At 43.7% G+C, this 12,794-nt stretch overlaps 1 protein-coding gene across 1 annotated transcript in view; it reads left to right on the top strand.

Annotated features, from left to right (window-relative positions):
• Window positions 1-12,794, top strand: part of LOC109323076 (von Willebrand factor D and EGF domain-containing protein-like) — a 333,209-nt gene that overhangs the window by 135,157 nt on the left and 185,258 nt on the right. The window contains exons 8-9 of the mRNA XM_019554480.1: window positions 7,159-7,376; window positions 9,990-10,063. Coding sequence (XP_019410025.1) covers window positions 7,159-7,376; window positions 9,990-10,063 — 292 coding nt within the window. The remainder of the gene's footprint in view (window positions 1-7,158; window positions 7,377-9,989; window positions 10,064-12,794) is intronic.

Here is a 12,794-nt window from a genome sequence, read left to right as displayed (position 1 = left end):
TTATTGTCCTTAATCTGGGAAGCTAGTCCCAGTTCCATCTCTGCCTTGGCCTTCCTAACTACCCCCCTACATCCCTGAGCAACTACAGAATAGTCCTCCCTGGTGATGACCCCTTCTTTCCATTGGTTGTAAGCCTCCTTTTTAGCAAGGAGACATTCCCGGATGCCTTTGGTGAGCCACGGAGGCTTGTGTGCTCTCCTGCTGCCTTTCATCCTCATTGGGATTACCTTCCTTTGGGCTTGGAGGATCGTCAAAGAGCTTAACGAGCGACCACTCTCTAGTGCCCGCCAACTTTGGGCCTGAGGCACTGCCGGCATGTGCCTACATTTCCTGAGTCAAAAGTGAATGTCTATTCATTTGCAAATTGGTTCAATCTACACAGGTTAAACTAACCTGAAAAGATTAAATCAATTCAGGCTCCAGGTTTTTGAATGTCTGTTCTTAGCCATAGGGACTGGGGCTGAGCAGCCAGCCTGGCTAGGGTGGGGGAAATCATTCTTAGTGCAGGGCTCCCTGCAGCTGGGCAGACTTGGACTCAGAGGGAGCCTGGAGCAGGGTGAGGAATCCCTTCCTGCTTCCCCCTGCCCCTAACTTCCCTTTAGGGCTGACAGGTGCAGGCATGATGCAGGTTGGGGACAGAGGTTTTGCTGCTTGAGCTCTGTGACTGCCCAGAGGCAAAGGTGGCCCAGCTCACCAGGAGCAGAGGAGCATTGACAGAGCATCAACCCAGCCACCTGGTGAGGAAGAGTTAGGGGGAAGGACTACATAGTATCCTGGGATGCAAAGTAACTTGAGTCAAGAGGACAGCGTCAGGCCTACTGTTCTCCACCTTTGAGAAATTACTTCTCATCTTAAAAACTCATGGCTAAACCAGAGCTAAATTCTGAGGGTTTTTTTGCATATGTGATTATTGTTTTGTGGTTGATCCAACAGTGGTTAAAAGGTTTTTTTAAAAAAAACCAAACCCTTACCTGTGGATATATATTCCATGCACTGTTGAAATAAGTGACAACAGGCAACATTGACTTTAATGAGGTAAGAATTTCCCCACAGGTCTTGGTCTTCTCTCCTCTAATGTTCCATTGACGTACACATTAAATAGAACTTCTAAAACAAAAAAAAAAGAATCGATAATTCTCTGTTGTACCCCAGTCTATCACTTTACCCTTTCTTCTCATCTCCTTTTAATCTCTCTGATTTTCAGAAACAAGCTGTTATATAAGTTCAAATCCATCTTCCTTTTCTCCCAAAGGGCGGGGGGGAGCAAACTACATTCCAAATGAGATTGTAACACAGTGATCTTAAGCTGAACTGTACCTTATGGTTTCAGCATCTGTGTTGACTCCCAGACATGGACTGGTTTGAATTTCCTCACAACTTAGTTATACATTGTTCTACATATTCCTCCTGGCTTGCTGTCTGCATCAGTCTAACAAGTGAACTTATTTAGGCTCATGAGGAAAGATTTCTGTATGGAATAAGTGCCTAAAGAGGCAGATTGGTACCTGCTGGAATTTTTCAAAGTATCTAAAGCAACTTAGATACCGAAGTCATATTGAAATCACTTGGGAACTAAGTGTCCATATTCTAAGGCACCTAAATACCATTGAAAACCTGCCCAATTAATATATGGGCAGTGAAGTAACAAAACTGCAGGGTGAGTTAGCTAGAGGTTGAATGTAAAGCAGAAGGTTAGCCACAGGTCTATTCTATACTCACTGCATGTTTTAACTTTCCCTAATATACTAAAGGAGGTGGTGGGGTTCAGTGTCCAGAAGTGGAATTATTTTCAAGGTGTTAATGGACTTGACACATGGTGCTGAGATGCAGATAAAGCGCTACCAATTAACTAGCCTTTGCAGGAAGTTGTCACAGAAGTGGCAACTTTCTGTCACTTTTAATCAACTCATTTATGCAGCTTGAACTAATAAACAACTCTCACCCTTGATTGTTCCACCCTAAATGTTTGCCTAAGTGACACTGGCCTGGATCAATTCAACTCAGATATTTTTATACATTTAAGATTTAACACCTCCTGCTTTATATATATGCATATGCTTATTCAGTGCCATATTTCCCTTTGTATTTTTGCTTCAAAGAAAGAAGTGGCCTTCCACAGATTTAAATTGGCTACAATGCTACACATTGAAAGTAAAGACTCTTTTAATTTTGGTTAAATTTATACTCAAAGAACTTAACTGACAAACTCCTTGTCTAGCTCAGTTCATGTACCACAACTGTTGAGTTAATTATGTAGGGAATAAGTGATAAGAAAGCCAATTGCAAGCATAGAAATCTCTCTCTAGGTTAGATAATACCATAATGAGTGCTAGACACAACAGAATGCATGGTGTACTGCTTCTGCTAAGTCTACCATTCTTAGTTAGATCAGATGATTTTTTTTGATTTTAAACTTTTGTACTGGGCAGTAAGCTCAGCTCACAGGGTCATAATGGTAATAGCTATCCCTTATGAAAAGCATCTGTTTAATTGAATAAAAAACCTTGAAAATGAGCCAATACCTTTTCATAGAACTGTAAACCAGACTTCAGGATTTGATACTAAAAAGTATTTTCTATTAAATTATATGGGTTTTTAGTTCAAATTCTATAGAACTCCATCAATTTAATCTCAATTAAATAGCATATTTTTTCCATAAGGGATCAAATACTGATTACTAGCTAATATTGAACACATTATTTGAATATATTTATACCAGCTCTCTACCATAAATTATTAAAGAACTCCATAAATTATGAATCATCACTCCATATTTTGCCAAATCCCGTTTCCAATATTTTTAGGCCCCTGTACTTGTTATACTCTAAGTGTTGACTCAGGATGTGAAAACTAAATATTCTGCATTAATTTTTGCCCCCATGAAGTCAGAAGCAAAAGTCTCATTGACTTCAATACGACTAGAGAGCTGGACTAGGTGACCTCATGAGGTGTCATACTTTTCTATGATTCTAGAGTTTCACCACATGTCTTTAAAGGATCCACTGAAATCAGGTGTAATGCTTTGAACTATGTAGCTATAATTCAAATCCTGTTTAAGTTGCTCAAGTACAAACATTATTGAAATCCAATTGTTTTTTGGCACCCTATGTTGAAAAATGGTGGTGTCTATCCAGTTCCTACAGAACATGTCCACCTGATAAAACTTACACTATTAAATATTTGGACACTTTGTTCATGAGGGAAGCATCAATACAGAGGCACAAGACTAAGAAAGTATAGAGACAGCCAATTCACCACCTCTAGAAGTAAAATCCCTCTAGGTAAAATCTGGAATACATTAGCAGAACTGCACGAGTAACCCTTTAGTGCCCTTGCTCTATTTTATGGACAGCAATGACCATTCAAACCATCTCTGAAGCTTATATAACTTCCATTACCGCTCACATACATTAATGTATTCATCCTGACAACACCTCTGCAAGACAGAAAAGTGCTATAACACTCATTTTATACACAGGTAACTGAAGTACAAAAAGACCAAATCCACAAAAGGATTTAAGCACCTAGCTGTACCTATGGGCACTAAAGTCCTCCCCTAAACCTTTGCTTCTGAGTGTAATCAGAACCATCTAAGTGTTGTCAGCACTGAGGCACCCAACACATGGCTTAGTTTGTTTGGAACTTATGCATCTCTGATTTGGTTAGTCTATAACAGGGGTGAGCAAAATATGGCCCACGGGCCAGATCTGGCCCACCAAGCACTTTTATCCAGCCTGTGGAACCGCACAATGAATTGCACCCTGCCCAATGCTTCCACCCACAAGGGTGGAAGCAAGTCACCCATGTGGATACATAGTCCCAAACATACCCTATTACACCTCAATCCCACCCTTGTGGGAAGAAGGGTGCAGCCCAGCCAGGACACAGCTTTGGGGCAGGGCTGCTGCTGCTGCAGCCCCCAGGGACCTGCTCTACTTCCCAGGTTTCCTGCTGGCTCCACACAGCAGGTAGAGAAGACAAAGGGGGGGGGAGGGGCTGGCAGCAGCACACAGCCCATGCCAAGAAGGGCAGCAGCAGTGCAGAGTGCAGCTGGGAAGTGTGTGGGTATGAGGGAACGTGGGGGCTGAGGGTACCCCCCCACACACACACTCTCCCCACACTCCCTCCATGGCATGAAGCCCCAGCAGGTGATGGAAGCAGCAGCAGGTGGGGTGCTCAGGGTGCAGGTGCCTGGCAGGGCATGGCTCCAGTCAGCTCTGCACATCGCAGCAAGTGGTGTAGCTTCACTTGGGCTGTCTGCATCACCGGCACTCCCTGCACTCATGCACAGCCCCTGCACTCACCAGCCATGGAGGGAAGCCCTGTGCACTGGAGCCAGCTGCCTTCCTTGCCTGGGCTGCATGGCAGGGGAGGGAAGCCCCAGGTTTGTTCCCCTGGGGGGCAGGGAAGGCACCCAGCTCCAGTGCTTGGGGCTTCTCTCCTGGCCCAGAGAGTGCAAGGGATGCATGTGTGTGGCAGGAAGTACCAGTGATACAGATGGCCCAGTGGATGCTACACCCCTTGCTATGATGTGCAGTGCTGGCCAGACCCATACTCTGCCAGGCACCTGTGCCCTGAGTGCCCCACCTGCTACTGCTGTGCCATGGGGGAGTGTTGGAGCTTGCCCCACCCTCCTTCACACCCCACAAACCCCACACCCTTCCCCCACAACTCCAAGAGGTACCCCCTCTCCAACTGAAGGGATAAAAGCAGGTGCACAAGCACTGTGGGAGGTGTAGGGACTCTCCTCCCCCTATAGAGCAGAGCCAGACCACCTTTTAATGAGAGAACAATACTGGGAACATAACCAGTATAAACCAGGGAGTTTACGGGAAACTACAATGCCCCGATGGGGCAGATTTCAAGAAAGGTCAGACAATCATAGATAATCATAGATATATTCATCCAATGGACAAAAGACAGGGTTAACCAAAATGTAAAATACAAACAGCAGAACAAACAATATGGATTGGTGAAATATAAAAAGCCACAAAATACAAAATGTCAAATGACAAGGAATATAGGGCCTAGGTACCTGGAGGGGGAGAAAGGGGGAAAACACAATGGCCCCTTTCCACTGCAAGAAGAATTTCTCCCTATTACCTCACTCACCCCAGCTGGGACTTGAACATGAATAGCCTACAGGGGGGACAGAAGCTCTACCACACAACCACCAGTGCTAGTGCTGTGCCAAGCTTCTAGGGGTCTTGACCTTCCTGGAGCCCCGGCCTCACATTGAGCTGCCTGGCCTCTGATTGGAGGAGCTGCAAGCAGAGCTGGGAACCTCTTGGGTCAACCTGCTCAGATCCTTGCTGGAGCTGGGAAGCCTCTCCTGCTGGCTACAACCTCTCATAGGGGATCCTGGAGCCCAGTGGGGAGCCTCGCCTGCCAGCCGCACGCCACGCTGCTGAGGGTCCAACTGCTGCCTGCAGGTCCTGCTCCTTCAGGGTCTTCTGGGGCAACTGCTCCCACCCCACTGGCTCAGTTCTTTGCCAGATCTTTGAATCTCCTTCCTTGTGATCCCTTGCTGGTCTTCTCTGAGTCAGCTGCGCTGCCCCTTTTATCCCCCTCCAGGTGACCTAAGGGGCCAATCAGGGGACATGAAGGGTGAGTCTCTGGGGCCTGATTGGTAAGGAAAGGGAATCCCAAGTCCTCCAATCATCTTTTGTCCTTTCAAAACCCCTGGGCTAGTTCACTGCCAACCAGCCCATCACATACATGACCCCCTAACATACCCTATGTCCCCCACACACACCACCAGACCCCCTCACAAGGCCCCCCTCCACAAACCCACACCTTACCACATACACATATCCCATTCACACTCCACCGTATACACCCCCACACTCCATACATCCCCACACCCCACCACACGCACACACCCCCTGCCCACACCCCTGTATATACAAGACTAAGAATTTATTTCTGAGTTATTAGGCAATCACCTCTATATACAGTATGCAAATACAAATCATGACAAAAATATTTTTGTAATAAAATTAAAATATGTTACAGTAGGTGTTTGACTTTTAGAGTATGATTTGATTTTTTTCTGGTTTTAAGATGGCAACCCCTCCCCCCACACACATACACACAAGGATCATTTCTGGGGGGCAAGGGGAGGGAATTCCAGTGGCAAAGATTAAGGGTCTAGGGGTGGGACTTCCAGTCCCAAAATGGTGACAAGGGTGTGGGGCTACCATCAAGGGGCAGAGCTATCTACACAGCCCTCGACAGCTTACCAAAACTTGTTAAGTGGTCCTCTACCCAAAATAATTGCCTGCCCCAGTCTAGAAGGTGCATATCTACCTTGCCTTCCACCTGATTTGATTCTAACATGGCTAACTACTTCTTTCTGCTCATAAACTTTAAACTTTCAAGCTGGATCCATATACACACAACACACACAAAATAAAGTTAGTGGGGTGTGGAGGGCAATCTATTAGCCACTAGCCCAGCAGGTAGAGACTTCACTTATCAAGAAGGGCAGAGACATAGGTCAAGATTCTCTCCTCTGCCTGAGAGAATTTAAACCTGCATCTACCTCCGAAATTAATGCTCTAAACACCATGTTCTGAAATGCTTTATGGTCCCACAGAAAGTGTGGTAGAGCGGGGAAACATAGGGCTCCCAACACACACTTAACTTTTTTCTTCCAAAAACCTGAAATTCATCCGATAGTGATTTAAGCACCCTTCTTCCCTCCTACAACTTGACTCCCTCTTTAATTTCTAATTAAACAAACTTCCACTAACTCTATTTTGTGATGCTGGTAACACACAGGCAAATTGACAATAGATTTAAAAGTACCTTGGCCTGTGATTCTTCTTCCAGCATAGTCTTATTGTTTGTCATGTGGATGACCCATCTTTATTCTGTGAGCTTGGGATAGGAGTGTCACTCAGGAAGATAGTAGAACCTGTAGATAGGAAGACATAGTGGGAACACAGGAAAATATGTATTGCAGGAAGAAATATAACCAATATTTGCAAAGTGATGCCAGATTAGGTTAGTCACAACCACAGTTTGCACACAGAAGCCCATCTGGTTTCAATGTACTTGTGTATCTGAAGAAGGAATATGTCTGTTTGAAAGTAAACAGGGTGGGGACAACTGTTTAATATCTTTTATCAAGCTCAGTGTTCATGTACATTTTAGACAGTCTCGCCCAGGGGCCCCCAGACATAGCCCTTTCAACATGCCATGTGGATCTGCAGCAGATGCCCTGTACAGAAGGCAGCTGTGCAAGAGCCTCACTCACAGTGACAGCGGTAACAGACTTTGCCCAGGATGGAAACCGCATCAGTTATATCAGAGCCGAGCCAGTCAAAAGCAATGATCTCTTCTGGAGGGCTTACATACCAAAGGATGCAAAGGTTGGTTATTAAATTAACTTGGGGAAAAATGGCAAACTTAAGCAGAAGTTTTGCTGAGAGGAGATGGAAAAGTACAACAAAAAATCTTTCACGTTTGGGGATAATTGTTAGCACAGTAAGTCAGCACAGTGACCTAATGTGCCAAAAAAAATAACATGCAGAGCATTTTGTTTTAGGAGACTTGTGTTTGGTTACTAGTCAGCAAATCAGCAGGACCAACAGCTGGATAATACTTGTAATCACACTTGAATGTACGTGCTTTAAGAGCAGGGGAAGCCTGTTTGGGGACTGAATGTTCCTTTACAAAGACGCGAGGAAAACAACATACAGGAGAAGGAGATACGCTGGGAACGGAGAACAGGAAAGAAAAGCTGCGCCACAAGGAAACTTACTTCCATTGGTTAAGCTTTCCCAGCTATGCTTCACAACAGAGCTAATTCAGGTGATGGAGAGTCACTTAGTAATTAGAGAAGGACACAGAGAGTCAGGTCTCCTGTGTTCAATTTTCAACTCTGCCAATAACTCATTGCGAGACCTCTGATGATACACTTAACCTCTCTGTGTCTCTGTTTATTCATGTATAAAATGGGCATAATAAAAATAATTAGAATTTATGAGCCAACTCTGCTTGTTTTATTTGCATTTACTTCAAAAGCCCTTTTCAAGTGACTGAGGCACAGAGGACTTAGCCTAATGTTCGTGCAGTTCCTTGAGATTTGTAGAAGAGAGCTGTGATAGAAGTGTACAGTAATGTTTCTATGTGACAGAAGGAAGGGACCACTGTGCCAGAATGTGCATTTCAGTTGGCTAAAAAGTACAAAAACTGCAAACAGCTACAAAGCCCAAATAAAAAGATGCAATGCCTCTCATGCCACAAAAGCCCAAAATTGTGGCCATGACTAAAGGTGGTAAAAATTGTGCTTCTTTTTTGTAGATCATGTCTGTTTGCTTTATGGGGGGAAAGTGCGGGCAGGCTAGACCAGCCTGAACTCCAGCTGTCCCAAGCCAATTTTCCAAGGACTGCAGGGGCCCAATGCTGCAGGGCCAAAGAATTCCCGTGCAGGAACCCAAGGGTTTTCCCATTTGCAGAGGCATGCCCCGAGTTGACAACCCAGGTTGTCTCATAGGATTGATCCCCAGAAGCCCTAGGATTGGCAGAGGCCTGAACCAGAAAGACCAGTGAAGTGGATCAGTTGTGCTGGGACACATCCCTGCACAGCTGATCCCAATCCAAGGAGCTGCCAAATCCAATATGATGTATTTTCAGTACTAGCAAAGACACCTCTAATTAAATATCTTGTTCTCATTTTTGATCAAAACTTATCTCCAGACTTTGAGAACATGTATTCTTCTTTCAGTTACACAGGCTTTAAATAGTGTCACATCAGTGATCTTGGGGGAATTACACTGAAATAAATTAGATCAAAATTAGGTCCAAAGGAACGGTACCTAAAAAGTACAACACACACGCATCTATTTTCTTGCCTCCCACATGTAACTTACCTTAAATATTTTAAGTATTTTTCTTACATTAGTAATTGCAGCTAGTTCAATGCAAGGCAATCAAGCCTCTATTAATTTTTGATGGTATTAATACTTTTATTAAAACATGATAATTGAAAAAATGTAAAGTCCAATTCCCTATTTTAATAATAAATTGCAGTTGATCCCAGTTAAGCAAGGTTGATCCTTGAGAAGAATAAGGAAACCACCTTACTTGTAATGTAATGTACAATAACCCCTCAAAGCACAGCTGAGAAAAAAAATCAGTGCAATGTATTAATATCAAAATAGTCTTCGGTACTGCAGTAATCCTTGTATATTGTACTGAAGAATTTGATAAAATCAACGTGCTTGAAAAGATGGATGCATTCACTAACTTGCAGCAGCAGGCTCACTGCATTCTCCATACTGATGAAGTAATTATGAAAAAAAAAGAAAAAAAAAGGGGAAAAGTTGGGGTGCATGGGGGGGGCCATTAGTTGGGATGTGGTGGTGGCACCTTTCAGTCTCAGATGCAGTGAGGATGGTTCTAGCAACCCTGGAGACAAGGGATACTGAGCTGATAGCTTGGAATCAGTGGGAAGTTACTCTGTCATTTCAGAGTAACTGATCTCAGAATTTGGTCTATAATCTGCCTGGGAAATAAATTAATCACTGAAACTACATACCATAAAATTTAAGGTCACACCTGCGGACAGTTAGTGGCTTCTAAAATATGCTAATGATCCTTAATTATAGCATACCTTATGCCACACTTCCGACTTTGAAATTAGTGCAATTTAATGAGTGTTCTAAACTTTTGCTAATTTCAGAGAAGGCTCTGCTTCTCCATGGGCAAATTTAACAGGAACATTTTCTCTTTTTACCAAACAGAAAAGAGAATGGCAGTCCATTAACTTAGGTGAAATGATAGTACCTTCAACTCCCAGATAGTTAAACTCAGTTGTTTGGAAAGCAATCCTATTCTGTACCAATTCTGCATCATGTTTTATAAGTTAGGCTTCAGTTTATACTTGACACTTGAATGCTGCCCCTAATGTTTTGTGAAGGAAAATAATGAAGAAAAACTGCTGCATAGATTGCATTTATTACCTATTTCATTTTAACCAGGTCACAGTTCAAGACCTCCCAACAGGGAACTGCTACTCTTTCACTGATCCACATGTTACCACATTTGATGGACGGTGAGTATTCTAACTTGAAATCATTTGGCTCAATTACGGCAGTTTTCACTTCCTGAACGCAGTATTTATTTGATTTTATATTAGAATGCCAAAGGATTGTTACAGTAGTTTGCTTGTAGTGATAAATGCAGTGAATCTATAAAAGTCACGTCTCTTTTCTAAATGTCTACATACCTGTTAATGAAAGGATGCAACGCTATGTATTTTGTAGCTACAGAGCTTCAAAAACTGAGTAATTTTAAGAAAACACAGGGTCAAATTTTACAACCCTCAGTTAGGCACAGCATACCTACTCACCTGCCAGATGCACAGTTTCTTTTGCAAATCCTATAGGAGTGGGGATTCTCTGATGACTACATCAGATGTCACTCCAGAGGTCTAGTATCCTGTCTGCCGGTCCCAGCTACAAGTACTACAAGCTGTGTAGGTTTGAATGCACTCCAGTCAGAGCACAATCTTTGAAAATGCAAGCCATGCAGCATCAAAGGTAGAAGGGTTTTTCATCTGGATTCATGAGAAAAAAATAGAAGCATTCTTAAGGATCCTCCATACACACATGCTCATGGATAACTAGAATTATTTAAACCCTACATTCTTATATTAGTTCAGAAAATGATGTGCACAGTGTATTTTTCTAATACTTCTCATCCCTATCTTTTAAGCACTTAAGCCCAGAAACTGTTATTTTCCATGTGAAGATAAGTAAAAAATGGCCATGCAACTTTTCTTTAAATCTCAAAATCAACTTCATTTTTGAGCTTCGAATGAGAATGAGAAATATATTCTCAAAAGACAATTTTTGGAAACTCATAAACCACAGGGAATTAGAACTCGAGTACTTCTCAACAAAATAGTACAATATTATAATGCAAGCTCAGTGGATCCTACAGTGTGAGGGTGTGATAGGGGGCTGTCACAAGGCCGGTCCAATCATTGCCCCACCCACCTGTCTAGGAAAGTCTGCCCACATGCTTCACCTGCCATGCCTTTGATGTAACTTTGGAAGTAGTTGTTTACAAGGTGGCAGGCTGATCATTTACTGCCCAATGCCAATGGCATAATACTTCATCCCATCCCTACACTGTGTCCCATGCCTCACAGAAGGCATCAGTAAATGGCTCTGGCCTCGCATGGGCCCTCAGTGTATGCTTGCCTGACATTCAGACCCTACCTGGATCCCTCCTCCTCAGGCGGTCTAATCTCCTCCCTCATTCTGGGCTGAAAAACTCCCTAAGCCCTTTTCTTTCTCAGCAGTGGTCCCCTCCAGGACCTTTTGCCACATGGGCCCTGGCCTCTCCTTTAGGCCAGTCGGAACTCCAGGCCTCTGGCTCTGGCCACCCCTCATGGTCCTTCCCCTGGTCTGGTCCTGGCCCCAGCATGGGACAGTCAAGGTTACTCTGGGTGTTATTGAGCCTCTCACTCTCACTCTCCCATATGGTCCACATTCTTGGGCTCCTCCAAGCACAGCCCACTTGATCACTAAGACCAGTCTATGCACAGTCCTTCAGGCCCACCCATATGAACCCTACTGTACACAGCCTACTGCATTCTCACCCACGCCCTCACTAGGGCTACCAGGCCTTACGTCCATTGGGCCTCAGGTGTTTGATGACATGCCTGGACCCCTTACCTGTCTCCTTTATGGGGTAACCCACCAGGCCACGGGGGCTGAGACTGTCCAGCACCCCATACTTGCCTTTCACTAAGAAGGCACTGGTGTGGCATTTCCTGGGCACCACCCCAACCCAGGCAGCCCCACCACACCATCCAACCCTAACAGGGTGTAGTTTTAGGTCATTCCCCAAAACCAGGAACCTCCTCCATCCTCATGGTTTCTGTCCTTAACCTCCAGGTGTTCTGGGACCAGCAGTACTCTGGCCAGAAAACGTTCACCCTTTGGCCCCCCAGTTGCAACTGCTAGCTAAGCTCTGAGGGCCTGGGTTTATACTGATGCTGCCCAGCTCCATCCTCCAATCCAGGAGCCCTCTTGTGGTCATGTGACTGCCTCATTAAGCCTACTCACATCTGTTTGCTGCTCCACAGCCTGCTCAAACCTCTTAAAGTGGCAGGCACCAAAGGAGCCTGGCCACTGAGGGGCAATAATAAATTACTGTTATGCTATTCAATAATCCATGAATTAAATTAATGTTATTAAGCCAGCTTTTACTCCAAATCACACTTATGCAACTCCATTATTGATTGCAAGGAGGGATATTTCAGAGAATGTTTACAAATAATTGATTTTATGTTACCATCTTTGAGTTCATGGCAACTAAAGAGGAATATCCATATGTAGTTTTACCTCAGAAGCACAGACTTTTGAAATGAAAAAGGCCCTCCCAGCTACCAAAAATTGTCCAGTCTATCTTTAAATTGTCTTTCCAATAATCAAGTTATTTCACTAATATATATTGCTCTCAGGAAATTCTTCTTAATATTAAGCCAAGTGTCCTACCCTTAATTTCATGATCCTGTCACTCCTAGTTTTATTCCCCTTTATTATGGCAAATAATTTCTGTCTTTTGAATGCACCTGCTTCTCTATTAGCCATCAATGATACAAGCTTTCTATTTACATATTCAGCAGTGTTAATATTTAAAATGATAATACATGTGATGAACAATGTCTAATGTGATGCAGTATTTAAAGAAGAATAGAGCAATCCTTGTTTGTGGCTTGATAGATAATGGCCTACACTTGACAGGTACATGGTAAGGCTAAGTTAAGACCC

Source organism: Crocodylus porosus, unplaced genomic scaffold (genome assembly GCF_001723895.1).
Source record: "Crocodylus porosus isolate Cpor-Errol unplaced genomic scaffold, CroPor_comp1, whole genome shotgun sequence".
NCBI lineage: Eukaryota > Metazoa > Chordata > Crocodylia > Crocodylidae > Crocodylus > Crocodylus porosus.
Note: the sequence above shows the minus strand (reverse complement) of the source record. Positions and strands in the feature narration are given on the sequence as shown.